The sequence below is a fragment of the Pelodiscus sinensis genome, chromosome 23 (genome assembly GCF_049634645.1).
Source record: "Pelodiscus sinensis isolate JC-2024 chromosome 23, ASM4963464v1, whole genome shotgun sequence".
Lineage (NCBI taxonomy): Eukaryota > Metazoa > Chordata > Testudines > Trionychidae > Pelodiscus > Pelodiscus sinensis.
The window spans coordinates 5,365,828-5,387,550 of record NC_134733.1 but is presented as its reverse complement, the minus strand read 5'-3'; the positions used below and the strand labels follow the sequence as shown (position 1 = coordinate 5,387,550).

The 21,723-nt window shown below is 53.6% G+C and overlaps 1 protein-coding gene across 6 annotated transcripts in view; it reads left to right on the top strand.

Annotated features, from left to right (window-relative positions):
* The first annotated feature begins 1,752 nt into the window (after window positions 1-1,752).
* MFAP2 (microfibril associated protein 2) overlaps window positions 1,753-21,723 on the top strand; it is a 41,355-nt gene continuing 21,384 nt past the window's right edge. For 2 of the 6 annotated variants that reach the window (XM_014569566.3, XM_006115105.4), the window contains exon 1: window positions 1,753-1,910. Coding sequence is in view for 2 of the 6 variants with exons in the window: in XM_075906411.1 (XP_075762526.1) it covers window positions 16,915-16,996 (82 nt within the window). In the remaining 4 variants the exon portion in view is untranslated. Of the gene's footprint in view, window positions 1,911-2,069; window positions 2,094-16,899; window positions 16,997-21,723 lie in introns of those variants that run through there. The other 4 variants (XM_075906411.1, XM_075906410.1, XM_075906413.1 and 1 more) reach the window with 3 other exon arrangements.

Sequence of the window (21,723 nt, the reverse complement as noted above, 5' to 3'; positions counted from 1 at the left end):
AGCCAGAGCTGAGCCGGGCTCCCTGCCTGCCTGGCACCTAATATGCTTTAAATACAGAGCCGTAGCAGAAGGTAGGTTCCAGACTCAGTGCAAGCTGGGACCGAGCCAGGCTGCTGGCCAGCCTGCTAAAAAATTTACTGGGAGGGGGGGACAAATGCAGGTAGTCTATAGTATTAACTGATAAGCTTTTGTTTATTGGTTAATCGGTTAATTGACTACACTATTACATCCCTAGTTTCTAGGCCTGAACTGGGGCTTACGGTGGCTGGACCCAGGTCTCCTGTTTGCCTTGGCACGTCCTTCATGCGCGACACATCCCAGCTGACTCCATCCATGGCTTGAGCTGCCTCCATGCTGCAAAAGGACCGGGCGTCTCGGCAGGACTGGAGCTCTGACCCACCAACCTGCAGCCCCGCTGGGGGCTGGAGCCAGCTGGGGGCCGGAGCCAGGTTGGATTGAGGTCTGTGTGGATGGAAGGGGTGTCTGGGCACAAAGCTGGGGTTTGCAGTGCCATGTAGACCTATCTTAATAGACCCAGGGGCTGGGAGGGGGGACTTTGGCTCAGGCCCTTGGTGCCAGTTATAATGGGGCCTTTGCTAGGGGAATACTTGTCTGCCGGGACCTGGGCTAAACCAACCACTAAGCCGGCGAGGGAATGACCCCTGGTCCCCGCTGTGTCCTGGACTCTCTTAATGCCATAGGCCAAACAGGAGAGTGATGTCCCTGGAGCCTCGGCTTGCAGGTGGACCCTCACCCACCCTGCTTGGTCCTGCACAAACAACATCCAGCCCCTCTCTTCTCTCCTTGAGCTCTTAGCTAAACATGCACCAGGGTTGTAGCGGGGGACAGTCACCCCCGGATGCCACGCTAGGGGGGCACCAATTTAGCTTCCAGAAGTTGTTGTTCGCTGTTTTATGATTATTTCCTGTTTTGTATCTATTCCAACAGTCCACTGTGAAAAGGTGCCAGCGAAACCTTCCCGCAGTAAATAGGAGGATAGTTATGTTACACTGCGAGCGCTGAGGTGATGTGGCATGCGTTGTACTACAATCTACTCATGCAGTGTTTCTAAACCAGGGGTACAAGTACCCTTAGGGGTACTCTAGAGAAGTCTGGGGGGTACATCAACGCAACTGAAATCTGGAGAAAACGGAAATTTTGTTGTAAGTTTTACAGCGCTTTATTATTTTTGTACCTTTTACACCCAAAAATTTCATCACCTGCCCGGCTATGAATAAATTGTTTAAACAATTGTCTGGCGATGATAGAAAAAAAATGGTGTGTTTGAAAACTGTAGGTACTGAGGTACTTATAATTGTATTTATTTATTTTTGGGGAAAACGGGTACTTTATTAAAAAAAAGTTGGGAAACACTGTACTAACAGATCCCCGTATCCTTGGCTATTAGGAGGTCGGTTAGTAGATCCCTACCGTGAGGATGTCTGGAGCAAGCCGGCCGAAACGCTGGCCTGAAACACGTTCAACTCCGGGAGCAACAGGACACAACGGACAATGGACGCGGAAGCTTATGGAAGCAACTTTTTGATTTTGTTCTTTTTTTTTTTAAGTCTTATTTTTGCGGACTTAGAAAGAAATAACATGGACGAAGGATTGGGGGGCGCAAAAGTTGCCCCTGGAGGCAGAACACCCTCGCCACGCCACTGACACGTACCGAAGTGTGTCACATAAAAACCAAAAAACCACCCTGCAATTCGGCTAGTGCCAGCAACTGCCCTTCGAGGTCCCCTGTAAAAGAAGCGGGGCTGAGCCTCGCTGGGTGGCGCATTAGGACCCAGCGGTGCGCTCCGGCTGGAGGTAGGAGCTACTTGTCCCATTTGGAGCCTTTAGCCCAGCCAGAAGACATCAAGGCATCTGGACGGGAAGGAACCGGCCCACGGATCCCAACCTGGGTAAGGCTACGAGAAGGGGGCAGGGGCGAGCAGTTCTGAGCGGTCTCTGATTTGGGGCAGACTTTCTGGGTGGGGGAGGGGGAGAGGGGAAATCCCTTCCCCCCCCCCCCCCTTGCCAGCTGTTTGCTGCTTTCTCCAGCCCAAGGTGGAGACTCAAGTCCCGAGCACGGCTCCGAACAAAAGGCAGGTCTCTGGGCGGCCGGAAAGTTTGCTGGAGAAAGAAGCTGGGGGGAAGGGGGAGGGGTTCCAATCCGGATCTGGGAAGGGGGGGGTTCCAATCCGGATCTGGGAAGGGGGGGTTCCAATCCAGATCTGGGAAGGGGGGGGTTCCAATCCAGATCTGGGAAGGGGGGGTTCCAATCCAGATCTGGGAAGGGGGGAGGTCCAATCCAGATCTGGGAAGGGGGGAGGTCCAATCCAGATCTGGGAAGGGGGGAGGTCCAATCCAGATCTGGGAAGGGGGGGGGGGTTCCAATCCAGATCTGGGAAGGGGGGGGGGTTCCAATCCGGATCTGGGAAGGGGGGGGGGGCGGTTCCAATCCAGATCTGGGACCGTTGGAAACTTGCAGATGTTCAGCGACTCAGCACATCTGCAAAGAACCAACTTTGGAAGGAGGCTCAAACTTTCTCCCTCCCCCCCCCCCCCGAATCTAAGCGTGAAAAAAATTGTGCGCCCCCCCCCACCCCCCCAGCTCCCCGCGCAAATGTGCGCGCCGGGCGCGGGAGAGCCGAGCCCCCTCCAGGGAGTTTTCCCACTGGGCAGTGGCCCAAGGAAACCTTGCAGCCTCTTCCCTCCCCTTTGTTCTCCGGCGCTCCGGCCGCGGGGCCGCTGCGGGGAACGCGGGGGGAGGGGAAGGTGGGGTTTCTCCCAATGAAAGAGGGCGACTGTGTCGTTCTTGCTCCGAGGTTGATTGTTCCCAGATGTGCCTTGCAAAAACATCTGGATTCTTGGAGCGCTGGCCCCCTGCGCCGAGCCGAAAGGAACGTTCCTCCATAAACTTGAGCAGACTTGCCCGCTTCCAGCTCAGCCTCAGCTCTGCGGGGGGGTGGGGGGGGGGAGGAGAATTGAATGGGGCTCTTTAGCTGGACGGGATGCAGTCTGGAGGGAGAGGATAGGGCACGTCTACACCGCTACGTTATTTCGAAACAACTTAGTCCACGTCTACACGACCGGCAGATACTTCGAAATCATGTCGGAATTCGGTCAAGCTGGGGGTCGTCTTGTTCTGACACCTGCGCCCCTCATGGTACAAGGAGTACAGGAAGTCGGAGGAAGAGCGCTCTCTTTCGATTTAAGGGCTGTGTCGACGCTCCCAGTTTTGAAATACGCTATTGCAAAACACGCTCCGCAGTTGACGTAGCTCAAGTTGCGTAGCTCATTCCCAGTTGAGCCTCTGGCACATGGCAGAACAAGGAGCAGTGGTCTCAAGTTGTGGCGGGAGAGGTCCAGGTTGGATATTAGGAAAAACTATTTCCCTAGACTTATGAGGAGAGACTGAGGGAGTTGGGTCTGTTTAGTCTGCAGAAGAGAAGAGTGAGGGGGGATTTGACAGCAGCCTTCAACTTCCTGAAGGGAGGTTCCAAAGAGGATGGAGAGAGGCTGTTCTCAGTAGTGACAGATGGGAGAACAAGGAGCAATGGCCTCAAGTTGTGGTGGGAGAGCCTCTGGCACATGGCAGAACAAGGAGCAATGGTCTCAAGTTGTGGTGGGAGAGGTCCAGGTTGGATATTCAGAAAAACTATTTCACTAGGAGGGTGGTGAAGCACTGGAATGGGTTCCCTAGGGAAGTAGTGGAGTCTCCATCCCTAGAGGTGTTTAAGTCTCGGCTTGACAAAGCCCTGGCTGGGTTGATTTAGTTGGGATTGGTCCTGCCTAGATCAGGGGGCTGGACTTGATGACCTTCTGAGGTCTCTTCCAGCTCTATGGTTCTAGGATTCTTTGTGTGTGTCTTTCTTGGTGCCTCTTGACTGATGATAGTCACAGGAGTGTTGTGAGCAAGGACATTAGTCATTCTTCCTCTCTCCTCTGCGCTGATTAAGACTCAACTGGAGGACTGAGTCCAGTTCTGGGCACCACGTTTCAAGAAAAATGTGGAGAAATTGGAGAGGGTCCAGAGAAGAGCAGCAAAAATGATTAAAAGTCTAGAAGACATCAGCTATGAGGGAAGACTGAAAGAATTGGGCTTGTTTAGTTTGGAAAGGAGAAGACTGAGAGGGAATGTGATAGCAGTTTTCAACTATCCAAAAAGGGTGTTGACAAGGAGGAGGGAGAAAAATTGTTCTCCTTGGTCTCTGAGAATAGGACAAGAAGCAATGGGCTTAAACTGCAGCAAGGGAGGTTTGGGTTGGGCATCAGGGAAAACTTCGTACCTGTCAGGGGGGTTAAACACTGGAATAAGTTGCCTAGGGATGTTGTGGAATCTCCATCACTGGAGATATTGAAGAGCAGGTTGGACAGACACCTGTCAGGGATGATCGAGGGTGCTTGGTCCTGCCGTGAGGGCAGGGGACTGGACTCGGTGAGTCTCATTGCACAGAAGGCCATTCTTTGCACTGTACTGCAAACAGGTTATGCACCCCAAAGATCCACCCCATGGAACACTATTGTTTGGCTTTGGTATGGCAGCAGTGCCTCGAAGCACTGATCGGAACAGGGCCCCAATGTGCCAGGGGCTGGACAGGCCCCTGCTAAGAGACACTCCCTGCTCTGAAGAGCTTACAATAGCAATAGACAAGAGCCAGCGGGGGTGAGGAAACAGGTAAAGTGACACACCCAAGGCCACACAGCGGATCAGTGGCAGAGCTGGGAATAGACTCCCCTGGACCATGCTGCCTCTCCGAAGCAGATTAGCTCTGAATTGTGACTCCTTTCCAGTTTGCCCAGCTTGGATGGTAATGCTGAAAATATAACTCTGAGGCAGCTGATCTGTGCTCACTGCTTGGGGAAGCGCATTGAGAGAGATGCTGCCTTTTGAGGCAGGTCAGAGAACTGTCTGGAAAACGCTGAGAGCCAGGGCGCTGCCACCCCCTGTCCAGGGACACGGAGGTTCAGATGGAAGACATGATCTCTGCCTACCACCCCAGGCTACCTCGCACAGCCAGGGGAGCCCGGCTGACCCCTTGGTCAGCCAGCAGTCTTGGCTCAGAGGCCCAGGCCTGAATGGGCCATGGATCCTACACTGCTCCTGGCTGTGGTTTACCCGCTGCATGGCTAGAGAACTTGGCGTGGGGGGCAGGGCGGCCGTTTTCACCATGCCCTATGCCCACCGCATGCACGTGGTAACAACCCAATACCTTAACCCAGGGCTACTCGACACGCGGCCCGTTTGTTTGCGGCCTGCTGTGCAGTTTGGGTTTACACGGGGCTCAGCATGTGGCCCGTGGGTGGGATCCTTTGAACGTGGCCTCCACTGGGAACACGCTCCACAACGGTGAGGCAAATCCTGGGGGGGGAGCATTGAAAGACGCAAGCGGACAGGCTGGCTAGGACAGACGGGCACAGGGTGTTGGCGTTCCTAGCCCCCTGGGAGGAGGTGCCGGGAGAAGCTATTTGCATATATCTTTGCATGTCGATGCAGCCACACTTAAGTTGCAGCCTTTGGCATGTGCTGTGAGTCTCAGCGTGGCCTCCAGGGCTGCCAAAGTTGAGTACCCCTGCCTTAACCTACGTCAACCCCGTCACTTTAAGAAAAAGTAGGCGAACTTGACACTCAGCGTCTGGCAAATAGAAATCTCTGGGGCTTGGATTCAGTCAGCCACGGGGCCCCTTTCAGGCCGATGTTCCTATGGGCCCGGTTCTCCACCTGAGCTTCTCTCATGAAGTGAGTCCAGCAGGGTGAATGGAGCCGGGCGCTGCGCCAGCCCACGCAGGCAGGCACGAAGCCCAGGAAGCAGAGTTAAGAGGCAGGAGGCGGATGTGCCCTTCTAGACCCATCTGTCCGAGCCGTCGGGTCCTGGAGCAGAAGGGATGCAAGTGGCTGAGCGCCAGGGCTGAGTTCTGCTTCACGGCAAGGTGGAGTCCATGTGCCTCTCTCGTTGTTGCAGGCCAGGCTAATGTGGGGCACAGGAGCCCCAGTGCCGGTGGGGATGCTAAGGGAAGGGGCCCTGGCTCCATCTGGCCATAGTAGGGAGAGAGCCCCCCACTTGTCTTCTCTGCACCCCCAGTTCTGGCATCTGAATTCCAATGCACCTCGCACATGGACTGACGGTGTTTGGGCAGGGTCGTCCTCCCCGCCCAGTTCCCTCGCTGGAAGAGACGGGATTGGCCTTTCCCCTCCCGCGTGGGACTCTGTCTCTGCTCAGCTCCCCTTTCTTGCTCCTTGGCTGGGGGACCAGAGGCCCCGAGCTGCAGGAGGAGCCACTGGGCAAGGGGTTTAGTCTGAACCGTGGAGGGAGTTGGTCCCCCTTCCAGCCCCATAACACGGAGACCGGCCCTTTCCTGCATGGCCCCCTGAGGGCCCAGTTTCCTGGCTGCCAGCCGCTGCCCATGGGGGGTCCACACTGGGTTTGTGTGTGCAGAGACCATGTGTCGCGCCCTGGGCGTGTTGACTCTGGGTACTGCATTGAGCCCGGACGTCGACACAAGACAAAAGCTGCGAGATGCTGCAGGACTTGTGCTCCAGCAGCTGTGCAGCGGTGCTGGTGCAGAGCCAGGGCACGGGTCTTTCATCCGCTGGTGCAGAGCCAGGGCACGGGTCTTTCATCCGCTGGTGCAGAGCCAGGGCACGGGTCTTTCATCCGCTGGTGCAGAGCCAGGGCACGGGTCTTTCATCTGCTGGTGCAGAGCCAGGGCACAGGACTTTCATCCGCTGGTGCAGAGCCAGGGCACGGGTCTTTCATCCGCTGGTGCAGAGCCAGGGCACGGGACTTTCATCCGCTGGTGCAGAGCCAGGGCACGGGTCTTTCATCCGCTGGTGCAGAGTCAGGACACGGGACTTTCATCCGCTGGTGCAGAGCCAGGGCACGGGACTTTCATCCGCTGGTGCAGAGCCAGGGCACGGGACTTTCATCCGCTGGTGCAGAGCCAGGGCACGGGACTTTCGTCCGCTGGTGCAGAGCCAGGGCACGGGACTTTCGTCCGCTGGTGCAGAGCCAGGGCACGGGACTTTCATCCGCTGGTGCAGAGCCAGGGCACGGGTCTTTCATCCGCTGGTGCAGAGCCAGGGCACGGGACTTTCGTCCGCTGGTGCAGAGCCAGGGCACGGGTCTTTCATCCGCTGGTGCAGAGCCAGGGCACGGGTCTTTCATCCGTTGGTGCAGAGCCAGGGCACGGGACTTTCGTCCGCTGGTGCAGAGCCAGGGCACGGGTCTTTCGTCCGCTGGTGCAGAGCCAGGGCACGGGTCTTTCATCCGCTGGTGCAGAGCCAGGGCACGGGTCTTTCATCCGCTGGTGCAGAGCCAGGGCACGGGTCTTTCATCTGTGGTGCAGAGCCAGGGCACGGGACTTTCATCCGCTGGTGCAGAGCCAGGGCACGGGTCTTTCATCCGCTGGTGCAGAGCCAGGGCACAGGACTTTCATCCGCTGGTGCAGAGCCAGGGCACGGGTCTTTCATCCGCTGGTGCAGAGCCAGGGCACGGGTCTTTCATCCGCTGGTGCAGAGCCAGGGCACGGGTCTTTCATCCGCTGGTGCAGAGCCAGGGCACGGGACTTTCATCCGCTGGGGCATCCTCTTGTGCCAGGGAGATACAGCACCAGGACCCGACCTGCACCTGGGAGCTTCCCATTGTCCACGCAAGTGCAGCTGTGCCATTGCTGGCACGGGGACAACAGTCTCTCCTAGCACAGGCGAGGCTGGAATGAGCAAGGACTGGCCAAGTGAGGGGCCTTATACCTCAGCGTGTTGCCCCTTGGACAGGCTGCCTCTATGACCCGTGGGAGCCCTTCACTGGGGCAAATGAGCCTCATCTCCACGATCTTGGGCAACTCTCTTCTCCAGACGGTGCCTCAGTTTCCCCTCTGTACAACGGGGATACTTAACCTGGCCCGACTCTGTAAGAGTTGGTGTAGAAAGTGCTGGGGTCCCTCAGGCAAAAGAGGCAGGAAAAGGGTTAAGTGTTTTATTAGGGACAAGCAAGCTCATTTGGCCTGATTTCAGAGACACTCGAACAGGGAGGGCTTGGACGTTTTGACTTGAATTTATGGGGTTCCTATGCTGCTCGGAGGCGAGACTGGGGAAAGGAAGGAGGGGGAGAGCAGAGCCTATCCGCCCCCTGCAAGCCACCCAGCCCTGCCAGCGGAGCTTGTCCCTAGCCAACAACACGGGCTGCTCGTCCTGGAGCTAGAGCAATCGCGTGTTCCAAGTGTGACCGGTGCTTGGGCAGTGCGCAGGGCTCCATGAGCAAGACAAAAGAGCTTTTGCAAAGCTAAATGGCTTGGCCAACCCCACAAACTAATGCCCGGGGCTCGCTAAATCGGACACCAGTCCCCAATGCCTGTTGGAGGGTGTTGCAGCCCCCTTGCTCGCCATTCATCAGTGGAGGACGGGATACGAAATACCCCCACTGCAAGGAGCGTAGGATCCAGGTGGGCATCAAACTCTGCTCCCGTTCCAGAGGGGGAGAAGGCTTGCAATCAGCATTCATTAACATGGATTTCACAGCCTGCTCCCGGGGCTGCAGGTTGGGAGGGAGGGGTGTGGACAGACCACACCCGAGGGCTGGAATAGGAGGCGTGGCTGGACAGCCGGAGGGAAGAGCACAGGCAAAGCTGTGGGGTGGAGGACAGGAGGGCCGGAGCACCAGGAAAGTTGCAAGATGGGATTGAGGTGTGCAGGCAGGCAGCCTGCAGGGGGAGAGAGCAGAGCCGAGAGCGGGCGGCGCTGTGTGTGCGGATTGAGGAGCACTGGCACGTGGCAGCTTACAAACCTAGGCCTGGAAGGCTGTGTCTGCACTAGGGATGTAACAGTCGATTAACCAATAAGCAAAAGCTGATAGGTTAATGCTATAGACGACACGCTCAGCAGCCTGGCTCAGTCCTGGCTTGTCACAGATCTGGAACCTCCCCCTGCTGTGGGTCTGCTTTAAAGTGTATTAAGAGCCAGGTGGGCAGCCCACCCAGCTTAGTTCTGGCTCATGCTAGGACTGGATGCTCAGACCCTCAACCCCGGACAGGGCTGCTGCCACCCTGCACTGCTGCCTCTGTATCAGAGGCAGCAGCACAGGGCAACAGGCAGCTGGTCTGCAAGGGGAGCTGGTTTTTAAACTGTCTCCCCTCGCGGACCAGCTTCTGGCTGTTACCCCAGCACAGAGAGGTGGGGGGCTTGTCAGGAATGGATCCAGAGCCCACTGGCTGCTGGCCCCACCCCAGGAGTCTATAGAATAGTTAAGAAACCGAAAAGAATTCATTAGGTTAATCGACTGCTCAGTTAATTAACTGATATTTAACATCCCAAATCTTCACTGCACCCTTTCCTCTAAATAAGCCATTTGCGTAACTTATTTTGAGGTAATTTCCAAATAAAGTGCTGTTCTGCCAAGTCCCTAACCCTGTGGAATGAGGGTTACAAGGACACCAGAACAGCCCGCCCGCTATCTTGAAATATATTTTGAAATAACGGGCATGTTTAAAGATGCAGAATAGTACTGTAAGGGGGGAAGAGCTGCATGTGGTTCGAAAGCCGCGTGTTGGCCGCAGCCGCCCTAAACTGTAGCTTACTGAGTGTGCATAAATCCAGCCCGGCCCATCCTGCTCCCAGCCGCCCCCAGGCTCAGAATGGGGCTCCCAGCACCTAAGGAGGAACCTAAGGAGGATGGGTGCGCTCATCCCTTTGCAAGCTGACTGCATCCAGGGGGCGTTTGGCCCTGGTGACATGATTGACAGTCGGGGCAGGGGGGACGGCAAGCATTAGCGGGGGCAGGAAAGGCCTCCTGCGCGTCTGTGCTCCGAGCCTGCAAGCAGAATTCTGCAGCGTTTCTTCCGAGGGGAGAAATGCCGGGAAAGGGTCCTATCGAAGGAAACCTGCTGCATCCAGACCTCTTGGCCCTGGCAATGCAACCAGCAAGTTTTCCCTTCTCCGGGAAGGGCCTTGAGGCTGGGGGAAGGACGATGGAAACATGGGACTGGTCAACAGGAGACTCTTCCCCCCTCTCTCCCGCTATGACTCAGGAGAACATGTCTCTGTTCAGCCACAGAGAAATCCAAGGACATTCGGAAAGAGCTGCCGGATGCATTAGAATTGGGACTTGAAACTTCTACACTGGCCCCTTAAATAGGATTCTTTGGAATCACCCTCTGCCCCCGGTACCTCTGCTATTTCTGAAAGGGACACACACCAAAACTGTGTCTCTAGCAGCATATTTTTCAGTTCACATCAGTCTAGGAAAGAATTTTTTGGAACCTTCCCCTCCCCCCCCATTCCTGCAGCTGCCAGACTGGTTTTGGCTCCCATCCTGCAACCCCCATATCACACTTGATTCACAGATGCTCCCCTGGGTGAAATGAAGCGTGCGGGTAAGTGTGTGGCGGAGCAGGGCCTCTGTTTTGAAGCGGAGGTGTTGCTCGGGGGAATGTTTAAAGAACGGGTTTGGTAAAGATGCTGGGTGTGGGTCATTGTCCTGTGTAGGAGAACCTAGCCCACATACAGACAGAAAGACAGAGTCTGCTCCACAGCCTTAGTGGAGACCCAACTGGCTTTCAATGCAGGCAGTCGAGGCTCGTGCATAAATTTCTGAGGTTCCCAGGTTCGGTTCTGCCTGGCGGCGTTACGTAGACACAGGTTAGCAGTGCTGGTTCCAGGGGAGTTTTTGGAAATAAGCACATGCTGGTAACGGCTGATTTCTCTAGAGGAGGACCCAGAACCTCTCCTCCCTGCATTAGGGCTAACAAGACACGGCCAGCAGTGGGGGAACAGTTTCAACTGAGTCTTTGACTGAAGCTGGTAAACGGACAGGCAAAATATAAGGACCGGCAAGGGAGAGAGAGACTGGTTTTTTCCTCTTCCCTTTACAATCCGCACCAGCAAGTCTTTCATCCGGCAGCTTCGCGAAAGCTTGTCTTATGCCAGCACAAGCTGGTCCACTGAAAGATGGGACCTTCTCCGCCTTGTGTCTCTGATATCCTGGGTCCGACACAGCTACACTACTCTGCACGCAAGGCTTAAACATACCCAGTGTCTTCAGGGAAATCAGCTGCTGCAAGAGGCATGTGTCCACTGCCCCAGGAGGTCACTAGGGGGCGCTGTGCAGCTGGAGATGTTTTGTCAGATGACCCATCCACTAGAGATCCCTGTCACCTGCAGATTCTGCAAGCTAAACCCAAGAAATTGCATCGCACCCAGGGATAATACCCATCCACTAGCGATCCCTGTCACCTGCAGATTCTGCAAGCTAAACTCAAGAAATTGCATCGCACCCAGGGATAATACCCACAGGCACGCCTCCCTCCACATTTCAAAGCACTTCACAAAAGCCTCCACCCCTGTACTCCCCAGGCAAATGCCGTATCCCCTACTCCACACCACCTTCCTAGCTCCAGAGGGTCCATTATCCTGTGTTGGCTGTCTGGTTGCTCCCAGGGTATGCCTGCAGGAAAGGGACAGGACTTGAGCTGCCTGGGGGAGGGGGGGAATCAAACCCACCACCCTGTGCTCCCCAAGCCAATTCCCTATCCCCTAAGCCATGTTGGGGAAAAGAGGCACAGACTCCAAACATGACTTGCCCTTGGAGCCAGGAATAGGAGCCAGGCATCTTTTTCCTGGAAAAAACCAACCACCCTTGAATGTACATGTCATTCCATTTAAACCACTTAATGTTCAGTGTATGTAACGAACCAGGAGGCATTATACCAGCAATCCTTTCTTTACAGTAGGGGTGGGCAATCATTTTCAAAAGGGTGGGGCTTCAGGTGGAAGAGGCGGGGCCAGAAGACTCCTCATGCTCCTCTGTGGGGGAGCGTGTAAAGTCTTTGCTCCCCATCCCCTGTGCCTAGAGAGACTCGCCAGCTGTTTTAAAACAGCTGGTGGTTTCTTCCAGGCACTGCGGTGGGGAGACACATCACGCATTCCCCCTGCTCCCAGGCCAGGGTCTGGGGGAGCGTGCAAAGTCCTCCTGGCCCCACCCAACCAGGGGCACATGGTAGCTAGAGAGAACCGTTCCCTCTGATGTTGCATGCCCCTGGTGGAGGGAGGAGACTTGGCACACTCACCCTGCCCCCAGACCTGGGGGGCGGGGGAGCAGCAGGGCGGTTTGGCGGGCCATGCTGTCTTGCCCACCCCTGCTTTACAGAATCTCCTGTCTCAGGCTAATTTTTCCAACCTGGGATCCACCTAGTAAGTACACTAGCGGGTACGTCTACACAGCAAACACCAGCTCCATCAGCAGCAAGTTTCAGAGCCCAGGGCTACAGCCTCAGGAAGCGCTGGGGAGGCGGACGGGCTCGCGCTACAATTCTAAAAATAGTCGTGTAGCCTCCCTGACTCAGGGTGGAACTTGGGCTCAGAAGCCCCAGGAGGGAGATGGGTATCCTAGCCCAAGCCAGGACAGCTCCGTGGCTATTTTTAGCTCCAGGGCGCAAACCCAAGTCTGCAGACAGAGGCTCTAAGATTCCCTGCCATGGTTTTGTGCCATGCAGACATATGCGAATACACCTTGGCTTTCTGTGTTCCCTGGACCAAGTCAGGCCACGGCTTTGCTTTCATTCCCACATCCAAAGTTGTTTTGGTGCATTTGCTAGTTGGGCAAGGGATACGGAGAGTCCCCAGCTGGTCCTGGCTTCACAGGATTCACTGGAACGTGCCCTTCCTTGCTAGAACAAAATACAGGACTATGTAGCACTTTAAAGACTAACAAGATGATTTATTAGGTGATGAGCTTTCGTGGGCCAGACCCACTTCCTCAGATCAAATAGTGGAAGAAAATTGTCACAACCATATATACCAAAGGATACCAAAGTGTCGGTCTCATCAAAGACACTAACTATCTTACCCATTACAAAGATAGCTTCCCCAATTATCACCTCTAATATCATTAGCTCACAGACATTTACCTTTCCCCACCTCTAATATCATTAACTCACAGACATTTACCTTCCTTCTCCCTCCCCCCCCCCCCGCATCCCCCTTCTGTTCTGAAATGTGATTTGTCCTTTTCATATGTGTTCATTTTTTTTAACTGTATCCTTTGGTATATATGGTTGTGACAATTTTCTTCCACTATTTGATCTGAGGAAGTGGGTCTGGCCCACGAAAGCTCATCACCTAATAAACCATCTTGTTAGTCTTTAAAGTGCTACACAGTCCTGTTTTTTTTGTTTCAGCTACCCCAGACTAACACGGCTACATCTCTATCACTTCCTTGCTAGAGTGATCTGTTCCAGCTAGGCCGTTGGAAATGCTGAAGTGTTTCGGGGACCTTTTAGGGAATTTGTCCAAACACGGTTCTTGCAAAAGTGAAAGATCCAGCTAAGTGGTTTCTCTTCTCTCGGGGTTTGTACACTTCCCTTGCCTCTTGGGCGCTGGGGAATGATCCCATTGCAAGTACTGCTTAGTTCCTTTTGGGGCAATGGCCATTCTTCCTACCTCTTGAAGTTCCCCGTTAGTTTCAGCAGGGTGTATTGCTTTCTTCTCTCCCTGTGCCGTATGGTGGTGCTGGGACAGTAAAATCTATGTTATCCGGCACACTTGGGGATTAGGGCGTTCCGGTGATCTAAACATTCTGGTTATCTGAGGGTCCCATCAGCCTGGGAAAAATCAATAGAGAATAATAGTAACACACAAGTTTTTAATATTGGTAGTTTTGTAGTGTGAGGCAGCTGGTCTCACATTTCTCTTTTGAGTTAAAGATCATAGAATCATAGAATAATAGGACTGGAAGGGACCTCGAGAGGTCATCGAGTCCAGCCCTCCGCCCTCAAGGCAGGACCAAGCTCCGTCTACACCATCCCTGACAGATGTCTATCTAACCTGTTCTTAAATATCTCCAGAGAGGGAGATTCCACCACCTCCCTTGGCAATTTGTTCCAATATTTGACCACCCTGACAGTTAGGAATTTTTTCCTAATGTCCAATCTAAACCTCCCCTGCTGCACTTTAAGCCCATTACTCCTTGTCCCGTCCTCAGTAACCAAGAGGAACAAATTTTCTCCTTCCTCCTTGTGACACCCTTTTAGATATTTGAAAACCGCTATCATGTCCCCCCTTAATCTTCTTTTTTCCAAACTAAACAAGCCCAGTTCATGAAGCCTGGCTTCATAGGTCATGTTCTCTAGACCTTTAATCATTCTTGTCGCTCTTCTCTGTACCCTTTCCAATTTCTCCACATCTTTCTTGAAATGTGGCGCCCAGAACTGGACACAGTACTCCAGCTGAGGCCTAACTAGTGCAGAGTAGAGCGGCAGAATGACTTCACGAGTTTTGCTTACAACACACCTGTTGATACAACCTAGAATCATATTTGCTTTTTTTGCAACAGCAAAAAAAGATGATTAATACTTCTTACATAAAAAATTGTGAAGCGAATCATGGTAAACCAAGCCAGGCCTGTGTGCCTGAAGATGTGACATAATTGTGGCGGGGAGCAATGCTGGTTAACAAAGTTTTCTGGTTAACGGAGTGCCGGATAACAAAGGTTTCACTGTACTTCGACCTAAATTGCTTTTTATGGAAAATGCTGCATTTTTAAAGAGAAAACTTCCATCCCTAAACTGAACATGTTGCTTTGAAATGCTGCCACACTGCCTCGTGGGAATTGTAGTGGCTAGGTCTCAAGCCGCCATTATATTCCACGGGTTTTGTTGTCTCCCATGATGCACCACTAACAGCCGTCTCGTGGAACCTCCTTGGGTACCACAGATGTATCTGGGAAAGGATCCCAGCCGCCACCCAGGAGGCATGCAGCTGCAGCGTTGCCATTTGCCACTTTCCAAAGATGAACGGCTTTAGACCCCCGTTTTCCAGAAACATCTTCCACCAGGCCTCCGAGCCCTGCTGCGCTCGATCACGGAGCCGTGCTGGGCCTCTGAGGAGGTGGCTGCATTTCAGTGGGAGGCGAAGCGAGTTCTGCAGCCTGTCGTTAGCAGAAGTCCGAATGACCCAGTGGGGAGGAGGGTGAGGCCGTTACCATTGTCGAGCAATTCTCTCTGTGCCAAGCATGAGGAGAATAGGGGGCTAAGATGTGCGTTGGCGCCCCAGTTCATACAAGGCTGCCCTCTCCAGGCAACCAGCAGGCCCTGGCCTGCCCCGACTGAGTCAGCGCCGCTGTACATCAGTGCTGATCATGCGATTTGGGATTGAGTTGGAGGCCATCTATGGATGATCCAAGATGCACCCAGGGGTATTGCTTTGTTTTGCCTGCCTTTGAGGTTGCTGCTGCCCAGTGGTGCAGTGAGAGGAGGGCGGGGGGGGGGGAATTGCCCCCAGGTGCCAGGCTGGGGGGGGCATTTAGTTTCCCTCCGCTACCCCTGTCATCCATTGCCTGCTCCTCCTCCGCCCGCCACCACCAGCTGGAGCCTTCTCCCCGCCTCTCCACCCCCAGCTCGACCCTCCTCCATCTCCGCCAGCAGGTTAATTAATGCGGGGCCCGGCCCCAACCTGGAAGGGGGTAGAGGGAGACGTGGTACAAGCTTCCCCCCTCCCAGGGTTGGGCTCAGCTATGTGCCAGGTTCAGGGCCCCGCTGCGTGGCTGCAGAGAGGGGTGTGTGTGGGCAAATTTTGCCTTTGGCCCCGGGCACATAACACCCTCGCTATGCCTCTGCTGCTGCCTAGAATCACTACTGTACGTGCCCTCCATGTGGGGCACATCCAGAGGGACTCTACGGCTTCTCCCTGGGCCATCTGGCTGCAGCTGATCATGGCGCAGAAGACGGCGAGCAACCAAACTGCTCTGTAGAGCCAGGCACCGCCAGCCCCGGTCCCGTGTTCTCCCTCTGGTGGGAGGGGGTTGATGCTGTCTGGCCGGCGCACCTCAAGAGAAATCGCTTTCTTGCCGCTTGCACAGTGCCCCCCTCCCCCCCCGACCCAGAACAGTGGAGGGGAGGTCTCTGTGGATGAGTCTGTCGCCGTCCCACGTTGTCAGCCGACGGTCAGGGCTCCCTATGTCTGTCCCTTAAGACCGGCTGAAGTTCTTTTAAATTGTGTTTGGTTCTATTACAGCAACTGAAGGAGTCAGGTTAAAACTTAAACAGTTACAGGTTTATTAAAGAAGCTTATAAATCAGATGGTTGCAATGGCTATTGCTCTATTTCTTAACAACTAGCAAAATATAGATCTTAAAAATGGTTACAAAGAAGATAAAGAGAGAAAAATAGAAATAATGGTACCAAGTAACAGCTTACTCTTTCTATGTGTACACTTAAGACAGAGGACCACATCCAGGTACAATTTTTACCCCCTTCTGTGCCTCTCGACTTCAGCATGTCAGGCCAGGGCCGGTCCCTCAATTCCTAGGAAAGATGAAAATACGAGGTGGGCGTCCCTATAGAACCTCGGGAGGTCAAACACCAAACCCGACCAGCAGGTAGAGGGTAGAATGACACTCAAAGTGAGTGTGTGCTGGACCTATCTTATATACCCATGGGGTCACGTATTTCTCTTTCTTGTCTGTCATGCCAGATGGGGCTGGTCTGTCTTTTGTGAGACCAGTTCTTACAAGGGAGTTGTGAACTTAATTTACACTTGTAAGAGAGATAACTGAATTGGAATTACTGGGGATTCTTTTCTCAGTGGGAAATTCCTCTCCCAGGGACTGTGTGTGTTCGAATCAACATGGGTGCCAGCCGGGGGCAGTTCTCGCAGCCTCGAGGCCAGCTTATTGCCTTAATCGCGCTCTCCTCGTATCTATGTTTTCAGCTCCTCAGGATCAGATGAGCCAGCATAGACTATGCTGATTTTACTGCTCCTTCTCTGCCCTGTATGCTTCAGAGAGGCAAATAAGATGGATGAGATGGGTGGGCTGTCTGGCTACACACGTCCTGCCCGCCCCCAGGACGCAGAGGAGGAAGTGAAGCAAGTTTGCCCTTGTTTGCTCAGATTTCAGGCCATGTCACTACAGAGGCCTGGAAAGATTTTGTGTTATGGGAACTGGCGGGGCGGAAGGGCGGGTTTGTGACGAACACACTGGGGGATCCAGGTCCAGCTTCTCCTCTACGACCTTGGGTAAGTCACCTCCTCTCTCTGGGCTTCAACGCCTCTCGGTACGAAGGGGATCATAATTCCCCTACCCTTTGTGTGCTGGCCGGGAAGTTCCCTGGGGCAAGGCCTGGCTTTTGCTGGGTGCATGTACCGCACCTAGCGCTGTAGGACTCCGCCCAGCCGGGGCCTGTTAGGAGTAGCAGCAGGGGAGCAGGGCTGGCTTGTCAGGACTGAAGGGTTCCGTTTAGCCTCAGGATAAATCCCACGATGGCAGCAGAACACACTTTCTGCCATGTTCCTCTAGCCATCCCCAGGGGCCGGAGGCAAATTCAGTCCCTAGGAATCCTTTCCCCTGCTGCTGAGGCTGAGATGGGTAAGTGCCTGTCCCGGTGATGGTGCCATTGTGATATAGGCTATGTCTAGACTGCAGGCTTCTTTCGGAAGAACCGTTTTCTGGAAGAGATCTTTCCGAAAAAATGTCTTCCGAAAGAGAGCGCCCACACACAAAAGTGCATCGAAAAAGCGGTCTGCTTTTTCGAAAGAGCGTCCAGACTGAATGGACGCTGTCTCGCATTTCAGCTGTGATGACTATGGACGGAGTGGCCACCAGGGCACCTGTGCTTTTTCCTTTTTCTTCTTCTTGCGAAAGAACTTCCTCCTCCCCGTCCACACGCGCCTTTTTGCGAAAGAGCTCTTTCAGAAAAAGGCTTCTTCCTTGTAGAAAGAGGATTCCCAATGCCGGAAAAACCCCTCTGTTCTTTTGATTTACTTTGGGAAGAACGCAACTTCAGTGTGGACGTTCTTCAGGTTTTGTCGGAAAAACGACCGTTTTTCCGACAAAACTCTGTAGTGTCGACATCCTCATAGACACCAATCCCATGAGAAGCTGGACTCAGATCTCCCCCCCCCACACACCCTGCCCTGGGGATTCCCCTTGCCCTGCTCACAGATCCTCCTGGTGCAAATCGTATCCGCGACCAGAGCCTCCTCTATCCGATCCAGCATCTGGAGTGAGCTTTGCCAGGAGATGATTAGCACCCGCCACGCCCAAGCACTGCACCCCGGACATCTTGTTTTGGGAGGAAGGGCGCTCCCTCCCCTTTCCCCAGCAGGCCACGCCTGGGGAGATGTCAGGCCACTTGGCGCGGCATCAGCCAGCTGTTTTCCCTGCACGGAGACAGCGAGAACACGAAGTACGTGCTGATGTCAAGTGACCCTTGGAAAAGGAGCCCAGCATGTGGTCTCACTTAGCTGGGCTGGGCTTGCCCTCCAGAAACTTCCATCACCCCAGTGGAAAGAGGCTGACCGGATTTTAATTGGGAACAGCCTGTATTCTGCCCTGGGGTTATCAGTGTGCACAAGCTGCTTGTAGTCAGTCAGACGTCCCCATGGCTTCCTGACAGGACTTCTGCTCCATCAATGCTGATGAACGTTTGGCTGCGTGCGTGCGCCCATATCTAACGCATTAACCCTGCACAATTAGGGTGTGTCTACACTACAGGGTTTTTTCGGTAAAAGTGGCCTTTTTTTTCTAAAAAACTTCCCCTGCGTCTAGACTGCTGCTGCGTTCTTTCGAAAGGAAATTGAAAGAATGCGGCCGTTTTTTCGACCGCAGAAAACTTCATTTTATGAGGAATAACGCCTTTTTTCAAAAGTGCTCTTTTGAAAAAAGGCGCTATCTAATGCAAACTGTGCTTTTTCGAAAGAGAGCATCCAGACTAGCAACTTGCTTTTTTGAAAGCACTGGCTGTAGTCTAGATGCAATTTTTCGAAAGAGGCTGTTTCGAAAGTATGTTTCGAAAAAGCCTCTTTCAAAAAAGGTGTGTAGTCTAGGGTATGTCTACACTGCAGAGTTTTTTCGCAAAAACGACCGTTTTTCCAACAAAACTTCGCTCACGTTCACACTGCAATCGCATTCTTTCACTCCTGACATATCTGGTTACCGCCCCTTCCCTCATGTTGTCAATTTAGACACCAGGTCGGTGTGCTCTTGTCATCGGGGGGCGGGGGTGTTGGTACCAAGATGTTCCTTAATGAGATCTTCTCTTACGACCCCTCTGGAGCGTGCTCACAGCCTGCGCCTCGTACGTCATAGGCAGGAGTGGTTCTGTAAGCTCAGCCCTGGTCTGGCCAGCTTCTGTGAGCAGGGCCTGCCTCTTCTCACAGCTTCACTCTGCTTTATGTCAGCAAAGTCTTGCCCATTGCTGCCTAGGCCTTGGGCCTCACGCCTGGCCTGTGATACGTGGGCTTCTGTTTCAGGCCCTCGTGATACTATGCTGCTGAGAGCTTGAAGGAAAGCAGCCGGTGGCTCGGCCTGTTTCTTGCTGGAGAACCAGGATTTGAATCCAGCCCCCGTCACTTGTGCAAAGACTTGGGCTGGGTCACTTCTTGGCCCGCTTTGGCTAGGGCATTGCATGGCTCCTCTGTCCCGGAAGCCCTGTGCGGGAGGTGTAAGGATGTTCAAGCCAGGGCTAAGCGTTTTGTTGGGTAGGGAGCTTGGAGCTGGGTTACTCTGGGGTGTTGCAAGACAGGAGTGTGTGGCGGTGGCAGAGATATGCAAAGGACCCAGGACCGGGCTGGCAGGTGGGCAGGTTTTTGGCAAGCCAAGAACAGTTCCTCTCAGCAGTGCTGGGTTTCATGGGGCTGCCCTGCTTTGACCCCACAACCCTCTGTCCCGGTTGGAGGGACCTTGCACCCAAGACCACAGCACACTCAGGCCGGGCCTGTCTCCATCGCCGTGAGTGGCACGGCATCATGCGGGAGCTGTGTGAGGTGTTGGGAGGGACGAGAAAAGGTGCCGCCAGAGAAGCATGGTGGGGTGGGAGGCTCCATACCTCTAGCACAAAGTTTCTCAACCTTTTTTATAAAATAACCCTTTAAAAAAAATAAGTACCCCCAGTACCTACAGTTTTCAGACACACACAATTTGTTTCCACCATAGCAACACGTTTGTTTAAACAACTTACTCGTAGCCGGGCGGGCAATGAAATTTTTGGGTGTAAAAAGTACAAAAATAATAAAGTGCTGTAAAACTTCACACAAAAATTCAGTTTTCTCCAAATTTCAGTTGCGTTGACGTCCCCCCCAGACTTCTCTCGGGTACCCCTAAGGGGACTCGTACCGCTGGTTGAGAAACACTGCTCGAGCCGACGGTGCACTATCAGTCAGAATTCAGGTGCACTGGCCGGTGGGTGACTTCCAGCAATTGCTGCTGCTGTGTGCTCTGAGCACAGTAAAATCCATCCTGTTCCCCTACGGCCGCGCTAAACCAGAAATGGAGAACTAGCGTCCATTAGCTCCTACAGCCCCTTTCATCTGATGATCTCACAGTGCTTTACAAAGCACGGTCGGTAACATTAGCCTCGCTTTACTGGTGGGGAGACTGAGGCACAGAAGGTCTCCAAGTCACCTGGCACATCACATCACAGCCTGGCTCCCAGCCCGGGGCCCTAAAGATCTAGCGACCAGCGCTGAAGACACTGTGGGTAGAACTGTAGTCGGTGCGCACTAGGGCTGTGTCTACACTGGCCACTTAGGGTGTGTCTAGACTACATGCCTCCTTCGACAGAGGCATGTAGATTAGCCAGATTGGAAGAGGGAAATGAAGCCGCGATTAAAATAATCGCGGCTTCATTTAAATTTAAATGGCTGCCCCGATCTGCCGATCAGCTGTTTGTCGGCAGATCGGGGCAGTCTGGACGCGACGCGCCGACAAAGAAGCCTTTCTTCATCGGCACAGGTAAACCTGGTTTCACGAGGCTTACCTGTGCCGATGAAGAAAGGCTTCTTTGTCGGCGCGTCGCGTCCAGACTGCCCCGATCTGCCGACAAACAGCTGATCTGCAGATCGGGGCAGCCATTTAAATTTAAATGAAGCCGCGATTATTTTAATCGCGGCTTCATTTCCCTCTTCCGATCTGGCTAATCTACATGCCTCCGTCGAAGGAGGCATGTAGTCTAGACACACCCCTAGTCCGGAAAATCAGCCGCTTTTCCGGAATAACTTGCCAGCTGTCTACACTGGCCCCTTGAATTTCCGGAAAAGCACTGATGATCTAATGTAAAATCGTCAGTGTTTTTCCGGAAAAACTATGCTGCTCCCGTTCGGGCAAAAGTCCTTTTCCGGAAAACTATTCCGGAAAAGGGCCAGTGTAGACAGTCCAGATTTCTTTTACGCAAAAAAGCCCTGATCGCAAAAATGGCGAGCGGGGCTTTTTTGCGGAAAAGCTCGTCTACATTGGCATGGACGCTTTTCCGCAAAAAGTGCTTTTCCGGAAAAGCATCCTGCCAATGTAGATGTGCTTTTTCCGAAAATGCTTATAACGGAAAAGTTTTCCGTTTTAAGCATTTCCGGAAAAGGGTGCCAGTATAGCCCAGATATCTCTTGTCAGAGCTTGGAGAAGTGCTTCCCAAGGAGGCTTCCTGCTGTGGGCCCAAAGGACACGCTCTGCTTCCCCTGTGCCTGGTGAGGTCTTGGGCCATTAAAGCAGACATCATGGAAGACTCCTTTAAAAATAAGCTGGTTCTGGCCAGGGGCGAGATGGCTGAGCTCTGTGCACACGGCAGACAGCCTCCTTGGAAAGCTCTTCTCCAGGCTTTAACGAGAGACATCTAGTGCCGATAGAATTGCACCGAACCTCGTCAGATTTCTTTTGGCCCAAGTGCACTGGAGCTGGAAGAATCCCAAGCACCGCTACAGGCTGGCTACAGTTCTACCAGCAGGACCCATCCCAACTCAAGCATCCCAGCCAG